Source organism: Amblyomma americanum, chromosome 1, assembly GCF_052857255.1.
Source record: "Amblyomma americanum isolate KBUSLIRL-KWMA chromosome 1, ASM5285725v1, whole genome shotgun sequence".
Taxonomy (NCBI): domain Eukaryota; kingdom Metazoa; phylum Arthropoda; class Arachnida; order Ixodida; family Ixodidae; genus Amblyomma; species Amblyomma americanum.
The window spans coordinates 348,551,792-348,579,422 of NC_135497.1; the positions used below are offsets into that span (position 1 = coordinate 348,551,792).

Sequence of the window (27,631 nt, forward strand, 5' to 3'; positions counted from 1 at the left end):
TTTTTCTTGTCAATGTGAAATACAGCCAAACTGTCACGTTGATTGCATTTGACCGTAACAGTTACAGCAAGCTGTCATTTCTAAATGACAATGTTTTTTCCTGACTTCATGTCTTTTTTATCGATTTGAAAATATAGCCAAACTGTAATTATACCACTGATTGTCTGCGATGGCAAGCTGTCAATTTTAAAACTGTTTTTATGACTTCAAGACTTATTGCAAATTTGAAATTATCTATAACTGTCAGTACAGCATTTGGCCATCAAGGTAATAGCAGGCTGTAATTTAGAAATGACTATGCTTTTAACCATTCCAAAATTTGGCTTGCCAACATGAAATGCAACTGTGTTGTCAGTATGATGGCCCAACACGACAAGTCTCAACATAATTCTGTGTCAATATGTAGTGTGGTGAACCTGACCACATGACAGTCATTTGCAGTGGGCAGTACCTCATAAACCATGCAACAAAAACAAATTTACATTTCTACGTGCACATTTATTCATAAATTAAAGTGCCTGCAGCAGGCTCAGCAACTTTGGTGCGATTCCGCAGGCCCTGCCTTTGCCGCGCCCTTTCGTTGGGTTGATCTGCCCAAGGTACCTGGAAACAAAACGAGGATAGAATAAATCCATGCTCCATAAACTGTGCCAATCACATACTCTGCCTACACGCGTGAAATGCCATGAATGTGTGAACTGCAATACCTTCTGCAACACACAGTATTACGAAATGAAAAGACGAGATTAAAATCAGGTAGCAACAAATGTGAGCACATTAGTAGTGCGCTTAAATAGCTACATATACATGCACTAACAATAGATTATGTACCTAAATGTAACCATTATTATAACTCGTAAAAACAGCCCACAATTGCACATACACACCGTATAGTATTTCTAGTAACAATAGGTGCTCATCATGTACAGGGACCGTGCACAGAGTCTAGAAACCATAACTATGCAAGAGCATTTTGCTGCATTTCAGTGTTTTCTGCTGTCAGCCGCAAACATAGGTCAGTATTGATGTAACACCCTGATGTCCACGTATAGGCTGCAATTGCGCATGTGGCAGCCATGCATACATTTACAAACCTCATTATCATGCCTCATCATCTTACCATTTGCACAATGCTCATTCTAATTTCTGTGCCCTTGGCAACAAATAAGCGGAATTTCACGCCTGAAAACTTCTGAGCAATCAACAAACCTGTCACGATTATGAATGTCTTAATTTTTTTTCTTTTACACTGCAACTGTTGACACAAAGGGTGGCCAACTTCTCAGGTGCCGACATAGCAGACTTTACGATGGCTCTTTCACCTGTCCATTTCAAGTACTGAGCAATTCTGGACAAATATGGGATCACAGCATAATTTTTTTTAAAGGGGCTAATAACCCTGCCAGCCCCTAAAAGATCACCAGGTGAAAGGGGAAAGTGCCATGTAATGGTTGTGAGAGTACCTGTGAAGCTGTCCTGCCTATGTGTCACGTCTCCCGTTTCAATGCAAAATGAAAAAACTGACATTCATCATTGCAAAAGGTTTGTTGAGTGCCCAGAAGGTGAGGTAGAGAGCTCTACTTTCTCGGGCTGATTGTACACAGGCTAGAGCGAGCACTGCATGAATGGTAACAAGGGAACCTGAGGCCTGTAATAGTGCAGACAGGCATCCGGCAACTCAGTGCCACATGTGTGGACGCAACCCATAGTCAGACACACTGTAATATTACACTAGGACATTAGCCAGTGGACACGATACATAGTAGAGCGACTTAAAAGAACTGCATTTACACTTAATCCTCGCTCCTATTTTTCCTGACGTCGGTACTTATAAAAGTGCTGCACACATTACATTTAGCAATAATTGACAGTAGCGCCTGTCCTATCTGGTTCTTCGTCCTAGCCCCTTTCTTGCAGTAGCCAACCAAAAAAATAAGCAAAACACCGAAAAGTGTTATCTAGATGCACTCACAGGACACGTGACCAAGTTTAGGCAATGCAAACTGCCAGGCTGGTGCATTCATCACATGACAATGATCAAATCTGCAGTTCTGCAAGTGTCAGAGTACCAGAACTGGGTGCAATTTAAAATCAAAAGTCCGACCTTCATCTCGCAATTGCCAGAGCTAGCCAATGTGCAAGGCTTGTTAGCATGTACTGCTGGCAAGCAGCACTATGTCAATAATCTTGCCATTCTACTTTCTAAAGACGCCTGTGACTGGCAAATCACCATACAGCTGTGCCAAAAAAGCAACACGGTGCTGTGCCAGAGAACGAAGAAATGCACGAGAGGAATGTATGTGACGACATCAGAATTTCAGGTGAACAGGGCAGAACTGATCACTTGCAGGCACTGGCTAAGGAGGGCGAGTGCCTTTCCTCAGGAAAAAGAAGCCTGCTGCTCACACTATTGCCTCAGATTCCGATCACTTATCAAACGCATCATCCACATTCACTCATTTACCTCTGCAAAAACTCCATGGTGAGGGGGCAGTCGGGAGGGTACGCAACTTTGAACACAAAGAAGGCACCAAGGAGGAGGCCCATGGCCTTCTCAAGACTTCTTGTAGAAATGAATTCTACAGAATCCACTGCAACGATGATCTTCTTTATGTCCCCCATGCTTGATCCTGCAAGGAAAAAAAATTAGTCACACGCAAACGCTACCCACTAAAGGGGTGATCTAATAATTAGAGTAACTCTATGGCATTCGATGTGTCCACTGAGAGAAGCCGAAATCAAATGTACTCGTAAAAAGCCATACTGGGTCTTGTTGCTAGGCCTTATGGTACCCTGGCAGTGGACAGACACATGCAACATGCCCTACCTTATCAGTGCTTTACATGCCACTAATTATATCTGTTGAAGACGCTTGTTTCATGTAAACATACTACATAGAACTTGTTTATGGAAAAAGCTTTACAAATATTGCACGACAAAAAAGAATTAACTTTGTCGACAGAATACTTCATTTTTTTTTAAATAATGGGTAATAGTGATGAGGTAACGAAACTTGGGCAAGCACCGAGGCAACTTTTCAAAGGCCCTCCATTTTGTACCTAGCCTGCCATGACATTGATGAGAAAACCCAAGCTCAGCTTCGTTCATGCTTTCTAGCAAAACGTCATGCTTTTGGCAAGTCAAAAGGCTGCACATTAGTCTCGATGAACTCTGGCATATCACCTTATAGTGCGAAGATTGCCCCACCCTCCCCAATTATCAACAGTACTGCTACTGAGTTCCAAATTTTTTATACACTCTAATAAGAATGGAAAACTACTGGCCAAACTTGCACATTGTTATCATGTTTAATTATTAAACAAACTGCACATACATAAGATGAAGCAGCAATTAAGCCTTTCATCCAGGGCTAGCCTCATTCCTAAGTTTTGAATATGTCCTACTAAGTAGAGTGAAGTTATACAAAATCAGGTTACATCATAGAATAATAAAATACACTGTACAAGCCATGTTTTGAGCCAAATTTCTATAAATGACAAATACATACCAATCACAGCAAGGTGCAGAGTTGTTGGCAGTCCTTCCAGCCCCCCTTCAGCTGCATGCTGGGAATTCACAAACCACATGTTATTAGACTCCAGAGAAAACATCAGTGATCAGATACATGCATCTCAATAATAAATAATAACCATACTTCCAACGATCCTGCTGTCATCAAGGCACTTTCTACACCTCGGGTACAGTATCATTTCAGCAGAAATGGATGAAAATGCGGTATAAAATTACAAGACTACAAATTTACTTGATTCAATAATTCCCAGCTAATGGATACGCCAGTCGAAAGAAATTTTTGGCCCTTGTTTGAGGCTTATAGGCAATAAGCTATAAAAATGAACAGAATTTATTTGGAAATAACTATTGCTGAAATAATTAGGCCCATATCTTAATGCTATACAAGAATGAAACTGCACAGTACACGAACTAAACACTGAGCTGCCCCATCGCCACCGGACACCGACGTATGGGGCTCGGTGTGCCAGGAAGCGAGAGAGAGCGTAAAAAATAAAACAGAAAAAAGCTGATCAGTGCACGAAAAGTAGTCTGCTTTTTATTGACGAATACTTTTACGAACCTACGACAGTAGTGCCGACACCATGTATTCAAGGGAGCTGCAGATGGCCAGCATGGTAGTCATAGCACATGTCTTGGCCTGAATTACAACTGAAAATGTAAAAAATGGTTTTTACGACTATTTTTACCGCCCATTCATAAGGTGTTCTGCATTTAAACAGAGGCGCATGGCGCGCTAGAGCTCGACCAACTCGATTTCGATCCTTAGCCCGCGTAGCAGTAATCGTACCCGAAAGTCAGGCTCGATCGCGATTGTATGTGCCCGCATGATAGAGATACTATAAACGACTTTCTTCGACTTTCTTCAATTAACGTGCGCCAATGCTCTTGGTACGCTTCAGTGTTCCTCATAGGAAGTTTTTTTTTACACGTAGGCGCACGCAGCCCCTGAAGATCGCTGCACGTGGCTGAACCATGAGGCCGCGATTCACGCTTTACGTAGAAGCACGTCTCTGAACGGCAATCTCGGGCCCACGGCCATCGGTATGTGTATACAATACGCGTGAGAACTAGCGTGCTCCTCGTATCTATGTGCCTCACAGAACGCGTACTGCACGAACGAAGCATATAAGCAGAACACTTACCTTTACCCGCTGCAGTTGATTTTCGGCTGCAGCCCATACGTTCTTTGATTGCGTCTTCGCGGCCTTCCAGCGCGCCACACACAAAAAGGCAAAATGGCGCAAAATGCAGATCGCACACCCGGGCAGAAGCAGCGCGCACAAAGAAAAGCGAGAGGGAACCACGACAACCGGACTCCTTCCTTGACAGCGGCCGCGGGGGCCGGAAGCGCGCGTTGAACGACGCCTCACATGACGTACCCCAACGTGCCAGCCAATAGAGTTTCTCGTTTTTGTGTTGCGCTCTCCGTCTCTTTCTCCTCGCTCGCTCGTTCACGGCGAAGTCTCCGTCTTTCCCGTTTGACGCCGGCGGCTCGTCAAAATTGATAAAATGGTGGCCGTCAAAATGACGGTTTGTTTTTACAGTGTTGTTTTCATGAGAGTTTAGTGTTTTCCCCTGGTGTTGTTTTGAAAAACGCGCTCCTGTGTTGACAGTATTCGCGTGCAATGCGCGTTTTCACTGGAGAAGAAGACGGCATTTTCTACACCCTAGTTTCTAATTGTTGAGCCTTTCATGCGTTACTTTTTCTCCCGGCAGTCATGAAAATTGCGCACCCTTACTAACAACGCGAGAACGCTTGTTTTCAACAAGTTTGTTGATTTTTTTTCATGTTGAGCGCTTATTCTACCCGACCGTCAACAAATATCGCTCGTAAGAAGTTGTGTATTGTTGGGAACCATAAAATGTTTCGTGTCACGTAGAACTCAACGCACAACTATGCGCAACTAACCGCAACATAAAATGAGCGGGCCAATCGCAAGCTGCGCACTGAGCGGTACCACAGCTAGCGCCATACGCGAGCGGAATGAGGAAAGCGTGACTTTCACAACCGCCATATCGCACCGGGTGCTTGCTCAGCGAAACTACATGAAATGCAGCGTAGTTTGGAAAAATTGCTGATGTCCTCGGCCAGGATGTAGGTAGCGAAAGCGCGGCGACTTCTGCATCGGAAGAGTTTATATAAGAAACCCGTGCGTTTAATAGATGCGCCTTTATTCATGATTAAAACTTCAGCCGTTGGGGCGGTGTGGTAGCGTCTCTGCCTCAAACGCCAAACGCCCTGTTTCGATTGCTAGCCTCGACACAGGGTTTGTTTTTTTTTGTAGCGGAAGCTGCACTAGGCTACCAGTCGAGCGTTTCGCGGTACATGCCAGAGGCAAGTTGTGCGCATGCGCCGTTACCATGGCAACCGGAGAGGAGCAGTGGGTGCGCCGCGCGCTTCGTCGCCGCCGCAGCCGCGCGCCCGCTCCACCGTCGAAGGTGAATGCGACGTCACGCGGATGAGCAGTTGTCCGCATGCGCCGATACTATCGTAACATGAAAGATCCCACGCCTACGCCGCGTTCTTCACCACCGCCTCGCCGCTCTATCACCCGAACCGCGCGTCGTCACATGCGCAGCATTGCGTATAATAAACGGAGTTGTAATCAGCGGCTGTATTGCAACGCTTGATATTGTCACGTAGTGGTGACGGCAGGAAACTATTTATTGGGCTGACTTGCACGCAAAATGGACTGAATCACTCGACGGCGGCGAAGCGACAAGCGTGCTCAGCGGTTGTCGAACAGAATGCCCGGCGCTCTCGGCCGCGCTCAATTTAAAGCTGATAGCGAACTTTCGAGATAAAGCGTGCAAAGTTACTAGAACATTTCGGAACAACGTAGAATCAGCTCTGCCTGGCTGCGATCAATCGAGATAAATCTAGTCGCGTCTTGCGTCGCAAAGAAAGCGATAAAGTGGTGTGGGGGAGATTTGAAAAAAGAACAAACACTGCAAATATTCGCGGCATTACTCCCTCTCAAAGAAGCATCGACCCGATGCGGTAAAACAAATAATGCGACTAGTAAGAGAATAAAAACGGATCTTGCGAAAATAGAGCATGGAAATGCATCGGCCTTTAGTGCGCATAATACGGCTTCAGACGGACTACATGGACAACTTCTGGTCGTACGAGGCGTGGCTGGGATGCAGTCATTGCGTCAGGGATGACTTCATAATCCAGTTCAACTAGCCGACAAAGAACCTTGTACGGGCCGAAAGAACGGCGCAAAAGCTTTTCACTCAAACCACGGCGGCGAATGGGCGTCCACACCCAGACTTGGTCTCCTGGCTTGTATTCCGCGTTGCGTTTTCGTAGGTTGTAGCGTCTAACTTCGGACCGCTGCTGGCCTTTGATCCGTAATCGGGCAAGCCTTCGAGAGCAGAAAGTTGGGCGAGTTGGTTGAAATGCATACTGAAGAAGTTGGCGCGGAAAAACGAGGACAAGCGAGACAAAGACGAGCGCTCGTCTTTGTCTCGCTTGTCCTCGTTTTTCCTTGCCAACTTCTTCAGTATGCAGTTCAACCAACTCGCCCAACTTTCTGCTCTCCTAAGTGTTATTTCTAGTACATCGGGTTTTTTTTTCTGTAACAAGCCTTCGAGCTTCTTCTGCGCGTTGAATGTAGGCGGCAACGTCGCCCTTCTCTTCTTCTGTAACGTTGGGCAGCATGGCGTCTAGCGTGGTCGTGGCCTCCCTGCCATGGACGAGCCTAAAAGGAGGGATCTGGGTGGTCTCCTGCACTACGGTGTTGTAGGCGAAGACGACGTAAGGCAGGATGACATCCCACGTTTTGTGTTCGGCATCGACATACACGGTGAGCATATCGGCGATGGTTTTGTTCAGGCGGTTGGTCAGTCCGTTTGTCTGCGGATGGTATGCAGTTGTCCTCCGGTGGCTGGTTTGGCTGTAACTCAGGATGACTTGCGTTTGTTCCACCGCGAATGCTGTTCCTCTTTCCGAGATGAGAACATCGGAGGTGCCGTGTCGACGAAGAATGCACTCCACGAAACATTTGGCGACTTCTGCTGCTGTTCCGTTCGGTAGGGCTTTCGCCTCGGCGTAGCGGGTCAGGTAGTCGGTCGCTGTGATGATCCACTTATTTCCAGATGTTGACGTTGGAAAAGGGCCAAGCAAGTCCATGCCGATCTGCTGAAAGGGCCTTGAGGGAGGTTCAATGGGGTTCAGAAATCCTGCTGGTCGTGTGGGAAGGGTCTTTCGTCGCTGACAATCTCGGCAGGTTTTCACATAGTGTGCAACATCGGCAGACAGTTGGGGCCAGTAATACTTGTCTTGAAAGCGGCGGAGAGTGCGAGTAAACCCGAGTTGTCCAGCTGTCGGCTCGTCGTGTGATGCCTGTAGAACGTCTTTGCGGAGACAAGAAGGTACAACAAGGAGGTAGGCTCTTTTGCTCGCTGTAAACTTCTTCACAAGGACCTCATTCTGCACACAGAAGGAAGACAGTCCGCACTTTAATGAAGCGGGGGGTGAAGAAACCTTGCCTTCCAGGTACTCGATGAGGCCTTTTAGGTCGGGGTCCGAGCGTTGCTGCTGAGCAAGAGAGCTGGGGCTGATGGGTCCCAGGAAGGCGTCCTCATCGTCGTCCGGCGGCGGTGTATCTACAGGGGCTCGTGAGAGGCAACCGGTGTCAGAGTGCTTGCGTCCGGATTTGTAAACGACGGTGACGTCAAACTCCTGGAAACGCAAACACCATCGAGCTAGTCGGCCAGAGGGGTCCTTCAAATTGGCAAGCCAGCAGAGCGCGTGGTTGTCGCTGACCACCTTGAACGGTCGTCCGTAGAGGTAGGGGCGGAATTTCGACGTAGCCGAGATGATGGCAAGGCACTCCTTCTCAGTTGTCGAATAGTTAGCCTCGGCTTTGGAAAGGGAACGGCTAGCGTATGCGATGACTTTCTCGAGCTTGTCACTTTTTTGAACGAGGACGGCGCCTAGTCCCACGCTGCTTGCGTCGGTATGATCTTCAGTATCGGCGTTTTCATCAAAATGCGCAAGGATCGGTTGGGACTGTAAACAACGCTGAAGTTCCTTGAAGGCTTCTGCTTGCGGCGCTTCCCATTTAGACGGCACGTCTGCCTTCGTCATTTGGGTCAGCGGCTCGGCGATACGCGAAAATGTTTTCACAAATCGTCGGTACTATGCGCAGAGTCCGAGAAATCTGCGCACTGCTTTCTTATCGGCCGGCGGCGGAAACTGTTCAATAGCAGCTGTTTTCTGCGGGTCTGGGCGTACTCCCTCCTTGCTAACCATGTGGCCTAGAAACAGCAGCTCTTCGTAGGCAAAGTGGCATTTCTTTGCTTTTAAGGTTAGGCCAGATGACTTGATTGCATCCAGTACTGTTCGAAGTCTTTTGGGGTGCTCTTCAAAGTTCGAGGCGAAGACAACGACGTCATCTGAATATACCAGACAAATTTTCCACTTCAGGCCTGCCAGCACTGTATCCATTACTCGCTGGAACGTCGCTGGTGCGGAACAGAGACCAAATTGCATCACCTTGAAATTAAACAGCCCATCCGGAGTGATGAATGCTGTCTTCCCGCGATCTCTTTCGTCGACCTCAATTTGCCAGTAGCCGCTCTTGAGGTCCATCGACGACAAATATTTGGCATTGCAGAGGCGGTCCAGTGTGTCGTCGATGGGGGAGGGTGTAGACGTCCTTCTTTGTTATGTTGTTCAAACGGCGGTAATCCACGCAGAATCGAAGTGCGCCGTCTTTCTTTCTCACTAGAACAACCGGTGCCGCCCATGGGCTGTTTGAACGCTGAATGACGTCGTCGCGAAGCGATTCTTCGACTTGGTCCCGGATGGCTGGTCGTTCTCGCGGTGACGCACGGTACGGGCTTTGACGGAGAGGTCGGACGTGTTGGTCCGTTATAATGCGATGCTTGGCAATTGGCGTCTGTCGCACCTTCGGCGATGTCGAAAAACACTCATTGTAGCTTTGAAGCAGATTGCAGATCTGGTCTTGTCTCTTCCGGTGCAGGGCTGGGTTGATGTCGAGAGTGGGCAAGTTCTCTTGGTCAGGCGAATCTTGTGCGGAGGGATCGGAGAGGGCGAAGGAGTCTGGTACGTCGGATATTTCGTCGAAGAAAGCAATCGTCGTTCCTCTGTTAATGTGTCGGTATTCTTCGCTGAAGTTAGTCAGCAGTACTTCGGCCTGGCCATTGCCCAAATGTGCGATGCCTCTTGCGATGCTGATTCCTCGGTCTAGGAGCAACTGCATATTGCCCTCGATGATGGATTCAGCGTTAATGGCTTTCGTGGCGCCTACGGTCATGATAACGCTTGATCGGGGTGGGACGCTCACTTCTTCCCCCAGGGAACTCAGGGCAACTTGATTTTTCCCATTTTTCATCGAAGCGATGGCTTCGTCCGTCGAAAGCGTGATCAGCTTGGATCACAGCTCGATGATCGCCTGATGTTCATTAAGAAAATTCATACCCAAGATCACTTCGCGGGAGCATTGTGGTAGCACAACAAAGGTCGCAGAATAGGTTTGTCCTTTGACAGCCACTCGCGCTGTGCATCGTCCTGATGCGTAATGAGGTGGCCCCCTGCGGTGCGAATTTGTGGGCCGTCCCAAGCCGTTGTCACTTTTCTCAGATGCGCAGCGAATGTTACATTCATCATCGAGTAATCGGCTCCTGTGTCGACTAGAGCGGTAACTTTCCGGCCGTCGATTGTCACTTCTAAGTCGGAGGTCCTGGCTCTTGCATTGCATGTCGCTCTCGGTGTCGGGTGACGGCTGCGTCGCGTATGCTAGTCGCGGGTGTTACGTGTGGTCGAAGCTTTTCTGTGTGGCGTCGTCGTTTTGAAGGCAGCTTGCGTCGTGGTCGGGGTTGTAATTTTGTGCGGCAACGGTGCAGCGAGGGTAGGTTCTTCTGCGGCGTCGCGGGTGCAGCGTCTTCATGGGGCGTGGTAAGTGGAGGATCTTCGGCCTTGCGCTTGTGAGCAACCTCACCTCCAGAGGTTGCTGCCTTTAGTTTCCCTTACGGGGGCTGGGAGACCTTCCGCGTACCGCGTTTGCGTAGCTGCGGCGTGCCGACGCAAAGCGCGATGTTGACGGCGATGGTGAGCGCGAAAAGCGGTTCGGCGTGTACTCCTCCCGACGCAGGAACTCGTCGATTTCCTGCGGACGTTGTCCGAAGCGTGATCGTGGGGCGTTAACGGGAAATCCTCGAAGACCGATAAGTCTGTACGGGCAGTGACGAAGAATATGGCTGGCATCACCGCAATGGAAGCACATCGGCCGGTTGTCGAAAGTCCCCCAGGCGTCGCATTTCCTGGGGTTTGAGCGTCGGTCATAGGGTGGGCGGGCGGGGGCTGGGAGGCGGCGTTGTGGAATAATTGGCCCATCTCGGGGAGGACGTGGGGGTCGTCGCTGGGGTTGAGCAGTCCTTACTGCAGCGGCGTAGTTCATGGCCTTGGGTTCTGTGGCTGTCGGGGTGCCAAGTGCCTGTTGCACTTCTTCCCGTACCACATCCATCAGAGTCACTGCTTGTGGCTGTGGGGAGGATGGCAGTAATCGGCGTAGCTCCTCTCGGACGATTTCTCGGATAACTTCCCGCAAGCTGTCGCTGGTGGTGGCCGGCGTGTCCGAACGGATTGCACATGCAGAGGAAGGGCGATTGTATTGCCGAGCTCGGACGTCGAGGGTCTTCTCAATCGTTCAGGCTTCTTGCATGAATTCCTCGACTGTTTTTGGCGGCTGGCGGACGAGGCTTGCAAAGAGTTGTTCTTTTACGCCGCGCATTAAAAACTGAACTTTATTTTCCTCGGTTATCTCGGCATCGGCGCGGCGAAATAGGCGCTGCATCTCCGCAGCGTAACCGCTGACGGGCTCATTCGGAAGCTGGATCCTGGACTCGAGGAGTCGTTCGGCTCTTTCGTTCCTCACGACACTGGTGAATACCTTCAATAGTTCTCTCTTTGAATAGCTCTCATGTCGTAAGGGACGATTCGTAGTTTTCGTACCACGTGCGTGCGGAGCCATCCAATAAGAAAAACACGTGTCCAATCTTTGCCGCCTCAACCCACTTGTTGAATGACGCCACGCGCTCAAATTGGTCCAACCATTCTTCAGGGTCTACGCCTAGCGATCCATTGAAAGTTGGCGGAACCCGCGGCTGCTGCAGTATGATCGGTGTCGACATCTTCGGTGAGGTTGCGGTGCTCGTAGCAGCGTCTTTTGGGTGTCTGCTGCGGTCCGGCAGTGTCCCGGACTCAGGCTCCTCTCCCTGGAGACGTCGGCTGGTTCGCTGAGCTGCTGTTTCGTCCTCGGGTGCGAAGCGCTTAGGGCTGGCTTCACGACTTGAAGGGGTCGTCCGGAACATGGAAGGCTACCCAGCACCTCCACCAGATGTCACGTAGTGAGACGGCAGTCGAAGCAGCGATGTTGACGGACGAAAGGGTCTTCTAAATGAAAACTGTTTTTTGGGCTTACTTGCACCCCAAATGAACTGAATCACGCGCCCTTCTCGTCCATGTTTGTATTATTTTGCGTAGTACCTTTACTCAACGAAGCGACAAGCGTGCTCGGTGGTCGTCGAACAGAATGCCGGCCGCTGTCGGCCGTGCTCAATTTAAAGCTGATAGCGAACTTTCGAGATAAATCGTGCAAAGTTACTAGAACGTTCCAGAACTACGTAGAATCAGCGCTGCCTGGCTGCGATCAATCGAAATAAATCTAGTCACGTCTTGCGTCGCAAACAAAGCGATAAGTGGTGTGGCGGCAGATTTGAAAAAAGTATAAACACTGCAAATATTCGCGGCAATAAGGAAGCACAGAAGGAGAGTACAGCCGCTGCTAAACGGCGTGTGTTGACAAGAGGACAATAGCCCTTCCTATCATGAGGTTGTCGCCTGACAGTTGGCTACTCTACAAAGAGAGAATGAGCGACAGAAGGCGTAGAGAGCAGCGGAGATTCCCGAAGAGAGAGAGGAACGCCTTGCCAAACGGAGACGCCACTGCCAATTTTAGCAGTGAGTGTGTGGGGGCTTCAGTGGCTCCCATAGATGCCGCCACCGAATACGTTGGTTAGCTGATAAGCGGGTACGGGGGTGAGGGTGGCTCCGCGGTGAGGGTGGCTCCGCGGTGAGGCGTGCTGTGTGACGTCATGCCAGATGACGGAGCCAGCGCGCGGCGTCCGCCCAGCTGCGGGGGTTGCTAGGAAACGGCTGAAGGTCTGTCTCTATGCCTCCTCAGAGCACCGCCACAGTGCGATCGCGAGTTCGTGGCCAGTAAAGGGGCTATATGTGTATTTGTGTGCGTCTTTACTTTGCTGTTGTTGCCCTGTAGCGTGAGGTTGTGGGCCTTTGCAAATCTGCCGTTTACGAGCAGCTTTTACCCACAACCTCCTCCATCATCCCGATGGAAATAAAGAATATTATTATTATTAGTAATAGTAGTAGAAAGATCAATAGTGATATAAACCGCGCCAGAACAGCCGGCAGGACACGAAGCGTGCGCGCCTCTTCACGAACTGCGCAATTCAAGACACCGGCCGGCGTGGTCAGCGTACATTGCTAGAAATGCTGCGTACTTGAGAAAAACATTTCTCACCTTGCCGCCGTTGCTCTATCATAAACTAATCAAGCGCGCAACCGGTACACGTTCCTTATCGTGTAAATAGTTTCTGTTTTTACCTATTTTCCTAACCTCTCTTCCTGTTTCCTCACCTATTTAATTTCATTTCACCAATCTGCGTGCTGTCCTTTATTTCCGCTGCACCACGTCAGGTGGTTCAGTATCGATGGCAGATGCCGGGGTTAGCAAAAATCTTTTTCCTTCCTTTTTATTATTATTTTAATCAAAGCACTTACTGCCTTGCCGTAGTCAGAAACGGCGCGAGTTTCGCGTCGAAGTCCAAGACAGACGCAAAAACGCAGTCAGCGCGCTAAGAAAGACGCCGCACACTGACAGGCGCAGCCGAGCAGTCGACCGTCCCTTGGTTTCGTTCTGCCTCGTCTGGTCCGATGCCGCTCGCCAGCGCGCCAAAGCTGTTGGCGTCACTATACCAACTCATCTGTGACGTATTTCCCTTTACGAGATTTCGCCGAGTGTCCGGTCTTTATGAATCTCTTTTTCTACTGTACAGATTTGAGTTCAGGCTCTACGCGCCCACTATTGCTATAGGATACAGGGTGGTCAAGTGGAAACTGTTTTGGTCAATTTTTCTGTTCTGGGTTACCCGCGTTCAAACCCGACCGCGGCGACCGCGTTTCAATGCAGCTGAAACGCAAAATGCGCCTGTGTGCTGTGCGATGTCAGTGCATGTTAAAGATCCCGAAGAGGTCGAAATTATTCCGGAGCCCTCCACTAGGGCACATCTTTCTTCCTTTCTTCTTTCACTCCCTCTTTTATCCCTTCCTTTACGGCGGAGATCCGGTGTACGCCGATATGTGAGACAGATACTGTGAAATCTCCTGTCCCCCAAAACAAATTTCTCAATTTTAACCGTCATTGTAGGCATACGCGTTCATGACAAACCTAAATAGTAAGAGCTAACACTGTTAAAAAAATTATTGTGGATTAGCCTTGCTAATCCAGGATATAGAGAGCGAAAGCGAGTTTGAGGTGTCCACTGTCCCACGGAGCCGGTTGTGCGCTTTTCCTTTCGTGAAAATGAACGGTCTTTGCAAAGTTGTCAACGCCAATGAACTCTATGAACGCCGTCGGCTCACTTATTTTGTTTGTTTTTTTAGGAAAGGAAATCGCACAGTAACCGTCTCACATCTCGTTGGACACCCCAAACACGCCGAAAAGGAAGAAATAAAGTAAGGAGGGAAAGAAGAAAAAAACAACTGAAAATTGAAAGTTGCATTTTGAGGAAAGGCGCGGCGCCATGGCCTGCTGCCTTGGAGGTACAGCGAGAGATCGTCGGCATCGCGGGAAAGCGGAGCACACCCCTCTGTGCTGTGCAGCAGCAGACCAGACAGAGCCGTCATACGCGATGAGCTCCAGGAGCATCTCCTCGAGTACGCCGACGGCTCAGTGGCCTGCGACAGCTGCTTCCTTGCATCGGCGGTTACCATCCCCGCCCTGCGACAGGCAGCAACACGTCACCTTCCTGGGCTCCTCAACAATGGCGGAGCTGATGCGGATCCGGCTCGGGCTGGACCTGCTGCTCACCCTCTGCCCTCCGCCGCCTGCAATCCGACGGCCCTGGTACCCCACTAGTGCGGGAAATTCGCTCGCGCATCGAGCGCCTCGCGCAGATAGTATGTACCGTGCGTGCACAGTGGGTGCCCGGTCACTGCGGCATCGCCGGCAACGAAGAAGCTGACGACCTCGCGACCGCTGCACATCAACTACCTGCCAGCGATCTGCCCCTTGCGCTGGAGGACGTGCGTGCGGCCATCCACGGCCATCTCCGAAAGCAGCACCCCTACCCACGCACCGCAGGATGTGAGCGCATCGAAAGTATCACCGGCTGTCGCGCACTTACACGGTCGACACGTGTAATGATCCTCCGCGCGCGCATTGGCTTCGTGTGGCCCGGGGAACGACGGGAACGTCACGGAATCGCGACGAGTGATTTGTGTGACGGATGCGGTGCATTGGAAACACTATATCATATGCTTCCTCACTGTGCCGCGTTCGCCGATGCTCGTCACGATATGCTTGCTGCCTATAGCGCGCTGGGCATACTACCAGATTCCCTCAAGACGCTATTGTGGCCGCATGGCAGTGCGCGCACTCGTGAGCGAACCTTGGTGAGCCTCTGTGCATTCCTCGACCACACGGGATTGACCTCCCGTTTGTTCTCCGTCAGGTAGTTGTTACACGGAGTGACCGAACGCTCCGCGAGTTCTACCTTGAATGATTAATATCTGGACGCCCCACTCCAGTCGTAGCCAACACATTACTGTGCGCGTGTGTTTTAATTCCTCCAACATGAACTAATCACGCGCACAACCTGGACACATTTGTTATTTTCTAAATAGTTTGTATATATTACTTCTCTCCCTATCTTCTCTCCCTGTCCTCTCACATCTTTCATTTCATTTCTCCATTCTGCCTGCTATTCTTTATTTCCGCTGCCCCAGCTCAGGTGCTTCAGTAATTATGGCAGATGCCGGGGCTAGCAAAAATCTTTTCCTCCCGTTTTACTATTATTTCAATAAAAAAACCACTACTTGGGGCCATCGCTTTCAGCTCTCTTGATTGTGCAGTTTAGTCTTATTAGAGATATCTCCAACGTTCTTCTGCAACGCTGCTCTCATTTTTGCACAGTTTTGATTAAAAAAAACGCGCATCTAGAACAATGAAGCAGAGCCATGCAATAAGGATACTTCTTTAAAAAGGCGACCTGAAATATTTTCAAAAATTCACTTCAGTACATGTTCCCCTATATCGCGTCTAATACAGTGTCGGTCTTCGAAAAACTGTAAAGGCTACTGGCTCCAACAGCACTACCGCACCGTACACATTATACCGAATTTGGTAGGGAAAGAAAACCCTAGGGGTTGTGGTATAGAAATAAAGCCACATTAAAATAATAGGAAACATTGTACACATGCAATTCCTCATTGAAGCATTACCATATCGCACCGCTAGCCGAATTCCAGGCCCATCTTAACCCCCAAAGAAAGTAAATTTCCTTAGGGATGTATCTTGAAGGGTTGCAACTCGACAATGGGTAGACATGCATCGTAAGTTATCTTATAGATGGCGCTTAGCGGCTATAGTTCCGCTAGGCGGCGTGTGTGCACGCGTAGCCGAGCATGGTGGCAATTCACCTCGTGTCAAACGATATTACATTCCTTTTCTCGACATGAGCGGCGTGTTCTTCTCCGCTTTCCTCGTCCAGTAACCAAAACATCTAACGCTCGTTACTTCAACATCTTCCAGGCGGTGGCGGCCTTTTCTCAGCAGCCGAATGCCATAATCCCTGAGTCACCACGGCGGCAGTGTACTGGTAACCTCGGCAGGAGTTAAAATGTAAATACACCATTCACATGGCACTAAGGCTGCATACTCGCGGTGAAGGTGAAAGCATTAGTGTGTTCGAATGCCTGTCTGGAGCGAGACAGCAACATAAGCGACGAATGCTACCTGCAACGATAAATCGTATGACACACCAGCCGCTGTGGCCCAGTCGTTATGGCGCTCGGCTGCTGACCCGAAAGACGCTGGCTCAATCCTGGCCGTGGGGGCCGAATTTCGATGGAAGTGAAATTCTAGAGGCCCGTGCACTGTGCGATGCCAGTGGACGTTAAAGAACCAAAGGTGGTCGAAATTTTCGGACCCCTTCACTACGGCGTTCCTAATAGGGTGAGTCACTTGGGACGTTAAACCCAATAAACCAACAAACCAAAACAAATCGTATGACATCACCCGCAGCGGTGTACGCCGACAGGTTGCGGCACAATTTTAACGCGATAGCGTTATTGATCTCCTGTCACAGAAAAGCCGGTGTAAGCGTTGGTCACCGTTAGCGTTGGCATTGTAGCACGATAATCTCGAAATAATAAAAAATCGTCAACGCTGCCTCAGTGTTCTACTTTTGAGCTTCAGGTACGGGTGGTTGTGGTGAAAAGCATTTATTTAGCTATATATACAGAGAAGTGCTCAGGCAGAGGCCCCTAGTTGGTCTCGCCCCTTACATTACAGGGCGGAGTCCCTTATTCCGGGACTCCGTTAAGCCTGACCGCGGCGCTGGTCCGCCGCACCTGGGCCTGTTGGGCCGATAGTTTCTGGCAGCCGAGCAGAGCCGCCTCCCAGTCCTCTCGGGTAGGCGATGGGGGAGAGAAGAATTTCACCTGCAAGCCAAAACCACGTGAAAAGTGCCGGCCACCTCCCCATAGAATGAGCAGCGGCCGTCAAAAGAATCAATGTGCTGGAGAACCGTCGCGCACAGCAGGGTGTTTCTAAATACTCTAAAGAGAGTTCGTTCGCCAGCTTTACCCCGTCCCTTCATAGGAAACGGGTAGCGCCGGTGTTCGGCATGGTAGTGCTCAGCAATATCTTTATGGAAAAGAAGAGGGCTGTGATCTGGGCTAAGGTTATTCCAAGGAACGACTGATGTCCGGTAAGTTAGGGCGCGGGGTGCCTCATGCGCTGTTTCCTTACCTGGCATGCCTTGGTGTCCGGGGACCCATATGATTCAGCGATGAGTTGGATCGCAGTCGCGAGTACTGTGGCGAAGAAATCTGGTGTGCAAGTGGAGTGATCCAGCCGAACACAATGTTACGACAGGCTCGGCGAGAGTGTTTGAGGAAGAATTTAGATTCGGGATGGCAAGCTGTGAGCGCAATCGCTACCTCATTCGCATGGTGGTAGTGTTGGAAAACATTTAATGCCAAATAATGTGCAGGGGGCAAACCCCCTAACATAGAACGTGGCAATCGTTAGGCGGCTCCCTTACGGGGCAAAAGACAGCCCTTGGAGGGGTATCCACTTCAGCGCGTCAGTAATTATCCGGCGCTGGTCAGCAGCAGCGGAGCTGGCCAGGAAATTCTCCCAGTATGACTCCGCCGTGGTTGGGGATGGAGAGTGTGGGAACGTAGGACATGTGAGGAGGACGCGAAGAAGGTCACCCGGTTTCACGCAGAGCTAACACGAAGAGAGGAATTGATCAGGGTAGCGGGCACGAAGGCGAATAGTGTAGGGAGCAGTTGGGGGGTCTGGAGTCGGCGCCAGCTGGTGGCCTGGGTTAAGATTAGGGAGGGAGCCTGCGGTGCGTAAACATGCCGGGTATCTCGGTAGCAGGAAAGAATCTCTCTGAACGTAAGCAGACGCTCCTGGTATGATGGAGGAGGTCCAACTCATGCCCCGAAAGTCAGACCTCGGGCGAGGGAGTGGACCTCCTTGTTACCCGGGAGGGCTGCGTGTGGGGGGTCCGGATAAGGGTTACGGGGAGGGTGGGCTGCCAGAAGCGTAGAAGCCGAGCCGCGGTGCGGGATATCAGGCCTTTGGGGAAAATGAATAGGGCGGATTTTGAGTCGGTGAGAAATTTGGTGGCAGAGGTGGAGATGAGAGCGAGTGCATTGGGCGCTTCCTCAGCAGTTACCGATGAGTGTGTGGTGACGGATCCTGATGCGATTAGTTGGGCCTAATTATTAGCGACGGCGAGAACCATGCGGGAGCCCGACGAGAACGCTATCGCGTCTACGTAGTCTACCTCAGAACTGTTGCCGTAGAGCTTGTGCAGTGCTTTGGTGCGACCTGCCCTGCATTCTCCGTCGTGCTCGCAGTGCATGTTCTTAGGGATTGGAAGGATGATGAGATGGGAGCGTAGGTCTGGAGTTAGGGGAACCCCCTCGGTAGGATGGCTGATCGGGGTGATGCCTCGCTGACGGAGTGGAATGCGGCCTTCCGCGGTACTCGACAGGCGAGTCAGCTGTGCTGTTAGGGTTGCTTCTGCCAGCTCCTCAAACGTGTTGTGGGTTGTGTTGTGGGATTTAGGAGCCGGGCAGTAGTGCTGGGGGGCAGGCGGAGGGCGACATTCTTGCATCTCCTGAGGAGTGCGCTGATGTGGTCCCGCTCTTTGTGCTTTAGTGGGAGGTAGGGGAATGAGTACGCCGTGGTGCTCGTGATAAGTTGAGCTGGACGCTCTGAACTTGAGGCCGTCCCCCTGTTTTCCCTCGTGTATGACTGGAGGCGTGTATCATTCCCCCTGGAGTGGTAGGGTCTGCAATTTTGACGTAGAAGACGTGTTTCGTTGAGCTATAGTGGCGGTGCAGGGCATCCGCCCACGCCTGGCGCCGGCCATTGTGGTCCTCCTTGTTCATCTTAGTCGGAAGCGTTCGAACGTAGAGGGCGTGTCTCCACTCCAGAGGTGTCCAAGATGCTCGCGAACAACACTATAGAGCCTTCTAGCACTCGTGCGGCGCCCCATGTAATGTTGGTCAAAACGTAAGATCTGTAACAGACTGACGCGTGAGTTACAATGCACAGAATCAAAAAGCCCTTTATTACAAGAACACGACTGCTTAAATAGCTGCGGCGGTGGCCCGTTATCAGCACACCCGGTGATAGCAACATAGGCACAGAACTGGCGCATGCTCTCTTGTGGCACACCTACGTCACAGTGCGTGACTGCACAATCTACCACATCCCTTCCCCCTTAGTCATCGATGCCGCAACGTCGCACTGGGTTACGTTGGCGAGTGGAACGCCGGAGCGGCTGAGACGTCTCGGGCCCCGGAGGTCCCAGTGCGTGGCTTGACATGGACGGCACAGCGAACGAGGGACAGGTTTGCTGGTCTGTTGTCCGGGGATCAGAGCACCATGCTCTGCGAACGTGGTTGCGGTGGCGTCGGTGCACAGCTCCGTCTGCCGTACTCAGCTCCTACATGACGTGGCCTATCGGTCGCGACACGCGTGCAAACAACCACTTGGGCCCTGGCCGGAAGTTCCGCGCGTACACGGCGTCACCAGACTGGAAACGTCGTGGTGGCGGCTGCCGAAGGCAGCTTGCGTCACTCTCATCCGGGCGAAGGCTGGATAAGGCGGTCCTGAACTTCCGGCCCAGCATGACTTCGGCTGGAGATTTCCCGGTCTCGGCGTGCGGCGTAGAGTGCTGTTTGAATAGAAATCGTGCAACCTTGCATAATACGGTGCCCTGTCTCTGTTTCCGTAACGCACACTTCAGTTCTCGGACCATCCGCTCCGCCCTTCCGTTGCTCGCCGGGTGGTACGGCGCCGCATACATATAGCGTATACCATTCAGCTTCAGGAAAGCCTGAGTTTCTCTGCTTGCAAAAGCGGTGCCATTATCCGACACCACCAAGTCGGGCAAACCATGTGTTGCAAACATTTTGCGAAACTTTTCAATTACTGCAGATGACTGGAGAGACGGCATCACTTCAATTTCGGCCCAGTTTGACAGGGCGTCTACAACCACCAAAAAAAAAACACGCCCTGGACGGGTCCTGCGAAATCCACGTGTATTCTACTCCACGGTCGTTCAGGCTTAGTCCAGAAATGCGTTGGTGTCCTTGGTTCACTCTGCCTGTTTTCCTGGCATGGCGTGCAGTGCCTCACAAACTCGACGATCTTTTCGTCCATCTTCGGCCACCACACGTACGACCTAGCGATTGCCTTCATGGCCGTCACTCCTTGATGGTTAGCATGCATAAGGCTTAGAACTTGCTTCTGCAGTGTCTCTGGAATAACTACGCGGCTCCCCCAGAGTACACAGTCACGATGTACGGACAACTCGTTTTGTCTTACCCAATATGCAGAATACTTCAGGGCTACCCGTTCTCGCGGCCAGCCCTCCAGGATCCATTGCTTCACCTGGTACAGCAGGGGATCACCCCTGGTGAAGGCTGCCACTTCCATTGCGCTCACTGGAGGGTACTCCACAGCTTCCAGAAGGAGTATGTCGCCTGGCGCCTCGGTCTCTTGGCGGGTTAAGGGGCCCGGTAACCTGCTTAGGCAGTCGGCGTTTCCATGGTCCTTAGTTTTCCTGTAGTCGAGCACGTAATCGTATGCCGACAGCATTAGCGTCCACCGTAACATGCGGGGAGAAATAACCGCCGGAATTTGCTTCTGCCTCTGGAAAATTCCTAGCAAGAGTTTGTGATCCGTGATAATGAGGAAATCTTGCCCACAAAGGTATTGGTGAAAATGTCGAACCCCAAAAACCACGGCAAGGGCCTCACGGTCAATCTGAGCATAATTGCGCTCCGCCCTAGATAGCGTTCTGGACGCATACGCCACAGGCTGCTCATTTCCTTTGCTGGCGCGTTGAGCCAAAACAGCTCCTACACCCACAGATGATGCGTCGCATGACAACACTAACGGGACATCCGTCTTAAAATGCACCAGCAACGAGTTAGACGTTAGCAACTTCTTCAGGCTCTCAAACGCTTCCATATGCTCTGCACCCCAGTTCCATGCTATGTGGCTATCCAACAAACGACACAGCTTTTCCGCTACTTCTGTTCTTCCCTTCAAGAACCGATTATAGAAATTTATAATACCCAAAAAGGCTTGCAGTTCCTTTTTGTTCTTGGGTGCAGGAGCTTGGTGGATGGCCTCGACCTTGTCCTTGGAGGGGTAGATGCCCCTTGCGTCAATCCGATGGCCTAGAAACTCAAGACTCTACTTGAAAAATTCGCACTTTTCCGCTTGAACTCCGAGACCCGATTTGGCCAAGCGGCTGAGGACTTCAGCCAACATCCTTTCATGCTCCTCAATCGACTCGCTGGCAATCAGGATGTCGTCTAGGTATGTCGCTACGTGCGGCATTCCAGCCAACACGGTGTCCATGGTTCTTTGAAAAACACCAGGAGCAACGGACACGCCGAACGGCAGACGACAAACCTTGTATAGCCCCTGCACGGTGTTAATCGTGAGCAACTCTGCCGTTTCTTCATCTACCAACAGTTGCTGATAGGCCTGCGTCAGATCCAGCTTGGAAAAAACACGCCCCCTTCCTAACCTCGCAAAAAGTTCTTTGCTTGTCGGAAGTGGGTACACATTGCTTTTGCTGGCCTGGTTCACAGTGCTTCGATAATCCCCGCATATTCTGAGGGAGCCGTTTTTTTTTCCGCACCACGACGATTGGCGTTTCTTAGTCGGAATACTGAGTGGGTTGTAGAATTCCCAGCTCCACCAAGCGGTTAAGCTCTGCCACGACTTCCTCCCTCATCGCAAACGGAATGCTACGACATTTCAGGAACCTGGCTTGGGCGCCCTCCTTGCGTTCCATGTGGATGCGGGGTAGGGCAGCCCCTGGAAACGTGTCACTGAACCCCTCTGGAAACCTTTCCAAAATGCCTTCTGCTCTGGCGTGGACGCTGTAAAGGCCAGCTATGCTGATTTCCAGTGGCTGGAACCAATCCCGGCCTAGAAGAGTGTTTCCCTCTTTTTTCACTACAAGTAGTGGCAACTTAAATTCTCTGCCTTTGAACTTCACGGGCACGGACGCTTTTCCCAGCACGTCGAGACCTTCCCTCGTCCAGGTAACGAGTTGCGTGTTGCAATCTTCCAGCTTGATCTGTTTCGCCACTTGCAGCTTTTGAAATTTGTTCACACTAATAATAAACCTGGCAGCTACAGAATCTACTTCCATAGGCACGCTTTCCTTCCCAATCTCTACAGCGATGACGTACTTTGGCGTCCCACTTTTTACTTGGCTGATACTGAACGACTCGTCGTACTCGCTCTTCACAGCATGTTCCATATCATCCAGCTGCATTTCCACTTCTGCTTGCTTTTTTCGGCATGCTTTTGATAAGTGTCCCTTTCCACCGCAGCTGAAGCACACAGAATCTTTGTACTGCACCGCCATCCTGAATTGGCTGCCAAACAGCGAAAACAACGCCGCTGTCTTTCTGGTTTCCTCATGCTCGCCACCCTTCCTACTTCCGCCGTCAACTCCTGCTGGAACTCGGGTTCTTGTGCATTGCTCCTCATTGCTTTTTGCTGCTTGGCAGTCGTTTCCGCCGTTACTGCTAACTCGTATGCCGTCTCAAACGTCAGATCCTTTTCCGCCAACAAACGCTGTTGAACCACACTGTCCGAAATTCCAAAAACCAGACGGTCACGCAACATTTCCTCTAACGGAATTTTTGTACCGCCAAATCCGCAGTTCTCGGATAACTTGCGCAAAGCAGTGACACAGTCAGCCACGCCCTCTCCGTCTTGTTTGTCGCGCTTCGAAAAGACGTACCTCGAGTATAGTTCAGATGGCTTCGGGTTGATATGCTTCTTCACTGCGTCGACGATGACTTGATAGCCCACGTTGGGTGGCCGCGAAAGCTTGACGAGGGTTGCTATGAGGGAGTACGTCTCTGGCCCACAGCAACTGAGCAACACAGCTCGTTTGTCGTCATCCGTTGTGAGCTTGTTAGCTGCGCACGATAACTCAATGCGCTCGACATAATCTACCCACGATGAATTTTCACTGAGGTCGAACTCTCGAATGCGACTGCCGAAAGCCATGTCGCCGACCAACAGGCCCTTGCACGCGTTCGACCGTGCCTAGTCGCCACTGTAACAGACTGACGCGTGAGTTACAATGCACAGAATGAAAAAGCGCTTTATTCCAAGAACACGACTGCTTAAATAGCTGCGGCGGTGGCCCGTTATCAGCACACCCGGTGATAGCAACATAGGCACAGAACTGGCGCATGCTCTCTTGTGGCACACCTACGTCACAGTGCGTGACTGCACAATCTACCACAAGATCGAATTTGCTGATTCTGTCTATACTATCGCCGTATTAATCAGATAACAAAGGAAGACGTCTATTATCTTCCTAGAATTGCTGACGTCCCCGACTGCCCTGACGACCCCGATGGCGTGTACCAATTGAAAGTAGTGCCTTTCTTCCTCTGCAATGCTCCTGCTACCTTCGAGTTCATGATGGACTCCCTCTTGCGTGGCTTCAAATAGACGACGTGCTTGAGCTACCTAGATGACATTGTCAATTTCTCCTCCAAGTTCGAAAGCAACAGGTAGCGTCTTTTTGCGATTCTTGCCGTTTCCGCTGCGCTGGTCTCCAACTGAACTCTAAAAAATTGCAGCTTCGGTCAGCGCCAAATCATGGTCCTCGGCCACTAGGTTGATGATTCTGGTGTCAAGCCCGACCTTGATCAAAATCGTGGCGTTCGTGAGTTCCCCATGCCCTTCCTCAAGCGATCTGCGCAGTTTTCTCGTATTCTGCTCGTGTTTCCGAAGGTTTATCCCGAACTTCGCCGACGCAGCCCGTCCCCTTACCACTCTCCTGAAGAAGGATGTGCCTTCAGCCAGGATCCTGGAGCCTTGACTAGGTTCGCGCCTTCACAGCACTTGTTGCGGCCCTTACTGCTCCACCTGTTCTGGCCTATGTCAACCCTTCTGCGCCAACACTACTTCGTGCCGAAGCCAGCAGCAAGTATTGGCGCCATCCTTGCGCAGCGTCAGTACGAGCACTATTTTTATCGCCTACGCCAGCCACCTGCAATCTGCGTCAGAACGGAGCTATTCCATTACGGTGCGGGAGTTCCATGGACTTGTTTGGGCGTTATTGACATTCCACCCTTATTTATTTGCGAGGTCCTTGTACGAAGTTACGGACCACCATGCCTTGTGTTCGCTGTCCTCTCTTAAAGACCCTAAAGGATTACACAATCACTGTCGTCTACAAGTACGACCAGCAGCACCAAGACGCTGACTTTTTGTCCCACCATCCGGTTGATCTTCCCTATTCCCACAACCGCGATACCACGAGTGCGTTTGGTACGTCTCGCACATTCTGCACATCAGAGACGAGCAGCGCCGTGATCAATCTGTGCGCCCTATACACGACCGCCTCCGCACCGACCATTCTTATTGCTGCATCACGATACTCCGTACCAACGCAATATGTTTCAATATGACGCCGACCTCTTGCTCGTCGCCTCGACCCATCTCCGCTCTACTGTACTTGTCCATCTTCGTGATGCTCCTACTCCAGGGCACCTCTGCGTTCCACGCACGCATGACTGCGTGCGAATGCGTTTCTTCTGGCCTGGCATTTACCGTTCTTTCCGCGGCTATGTGACTGCTTGCGAACAGTGCCAGCGTCGGAAAACGCCCGCGCTTCCGCCTTGTCGTCATCTTCAGCCTATCAACATTCCGACTGACCCGTTGTTTTCTATTGGTTTCGATCTGCTTGCGCGTTTTCCAACATCAACTTCAGGGAACAAGTGGATTGCCGTTAAAACCGATGACACTACCTAGTAGGCTTTAACACGCGGTATCCCGACCAGCTCTGTCTCCGATCTAGCCGAATTCCATGTCCATGACGTCGTTCTGCTTCATGGCGCTCCTCGTCTGCTGCTCACGGATCGAGGCCGCTGGTTTCCTTTTTAAGTGCTCCATGACCATCTGCACCATCGTCCAACCGTCGCTAGTTCAGGACGGCCTACCATCCCGAAACAAATGGCCTTATGGAGCGCCTTAAACGCACCCTTACGGACATGCTCTCTATGTATGTCTTAGGCCACTATCGTGACTGGGGCGTCAGGTTGCCTTACGTCATGTTCGTCTGCAATTCCTTACGCCACGATACCGCCGGTACTCCCCATTCTGCCTACTGTTTGGCCCGAACCGTTCCTACTCTTTGAGAGCTTACTGCATCAGGACCCTTATACCAGCAGTTACGCTTCTGACGCCATTGCCCGAGCGGACGCCTCCCGCCAAATCGCTCGGGATTGTCTCGAGGCTTTCCAAACCAACCAAAACGTCGTTATGACCGTCATCACCGTGACGGCCACTGCTCTGGCTCCCTGCGCGCCGTGCGGAGCTGTGTGAGAACTTACCGGCACGTTACGTGGGTCCTTACCGCATCTTGAGGCAACTCATTAACGTGAGCTAACGAAATCGCACCCCGGAGCCAAAACTTTCCTCCTAAGGCTTCATCGACCCTGGTCGTGCACGTCACCCGTCTTAAGGCCTACCATTCGAAACCCCACTTCAGGAAGCACCGGAACTATGCTTTCTTCCGCAGGGCGGCGGGGAGTAGTGCTACGGTACAGAAGTCGCGAGACGAAGAGGACATTGTTCTGCCGCCGTGCTGTTGACGACAACGACGCTGCAGCTATTTGTTGGGGTGACCTGCTCCTTCTGTGCTCCCTGAATGTGGCCGATCGCGCCTGCTGTTGAGCTAACCACCGTAAAAAAATAATGTGCCATGTAATATTGAAAAGTATATATTCAAACTAAATGTTTATATTTTTAAGAATTATTGTTCTGCGGCTTAGACGTAACACAATAAAGAAGTGCGCGTTGTTTTATGCTTGATAGCTGATCTCGTTAACCTAATCTTTTGCGAACAATTATAAACACTGTTTTTAGATGACACGAACTTTTCTTTGAAGGAATAAAAATAAAATGGGCGGAGATTTTTTCTTGGTTTCGGGCGTCAAGAACATTTTCATCGAGTATTTTCTGCTGTGTTGCGATGATTTTAGTTAATAGAAATTTAAAACACTTATTCCTGGAGAAACCTACATATTTTCTGGCGAGGTCACTTTTATGAGGCTTTCATATTGATAAAATCTTGATGGTCAAATAATGTAACTTCGACCCTTTCAGTATGTATTAATGAAGTGATTTCCATTCTTACAGATATTGTAATGTTATGTATCAAGTGGCACATTAACAAAAATATTGTTAGTTCCCAATATAACAGGAGTATTCAAGAAAGGAGATGAAAATAATGTGAAGAATAATAGCTTTGTCTGAATATTACCTGTGCTTTTTTAAAAGTCCAGAGAACTAATATTATATACTTTCTTGATTTGATTCCACAAATACAGCACATAGGACCGCTATGAAATCTGGTTTAAATATAAAATATATTATGCCATGCAGTCTTGTTTTAGGAAATAAGAGTAAAGAGAAAGTACTCTAATCTCTAAACATGTGCTTTTTCCAGACTGCATACTTTACTAAAAGTGTAAATAGCTTATTGCATCGCGGGTTGGATGAATTTTGCCTATACGTAGCATGCATATGGAATTGACAAAATATTTCATTGCAATAACAATTTATACTTAGTAAAATTGAAGTATATAGTATACATGGAGATTTCATGATTCATTTAAAAACTTTAGCTTCAGGACCTTCAATAATATGTTTAAATGGGAACGCGGAAATTCCAGCGTAGTCATCGTCACCGGTGCGTGCACGAAAAAGACAGATTGATGGAGAGAGTTGTGATGTCACATATAGCGCTGTGGAATGAAAGGTGATTACATCGCAACATGACCTGACGTCGCAACATGACTCAAAAACAATTAGGACATGTAAGCATATGATGTAAATGAACTCCACAGAAAAAATAATCGAGTGCTTAGTCGGGAATCAAACCCCTCAACCTTGCGTTGCCACTGTTTTTTTTGCTCTATTACCCTCTATCGGCAGAGCATTGCCACTTTTAGTTTCCTATCCATAGGCCATACTAGCTTTGTACGCCTTGGTTAGAACGTGGATTTATATGTCATGTGGTCTTTCACATGATATTAAAACAGCTAACCCGACCGCGGCGGCCAAGTTTATGATTGAGGCGAAACCCAAAGGCGCCCGTGTGTGGTGCAATGTCAGTACAGGTTAAATATCCCCAGAGGGTCGAAATTATTGTGGAGGCCTCCACTACGACA

The 27,631-nt window shown here is 50.2% G+C and overlaps 1 protein-coding gene across 1 annotated transcript; it reads right to left on the minus strand.

Annotated features, from left to right (window-relative positions):
• Nucleotides 1-502: 502 nt before the first annotated feature.
• On the minus strand, nucleotides 503-23,447 carry LOC144121521 (uncharacterized). Its single transcript, XM_077654764.1, has 6 exons — nucleotides 23,176-23,447; nucleotides 21,622-21,774; nucleotides 4,677-4,899; nucleotides 3,509-3,566; nucleotides 2,465-2,630; nucleotides 503-603 (listed from the first exon to the last, which is right to left on the minus strand). Exons 1-6 carry the CDS (start codon nucleotides 23,445-23,447, stop codon nucleotides 510-512), a joined length of 966 nt encoding a protein of 321 aa, XP_077510890.1. The 3' UTR covers nucleotides 503-509.
• Nucleotides 23,448-27,631: the final 4,184 nt, after the last annotated feature.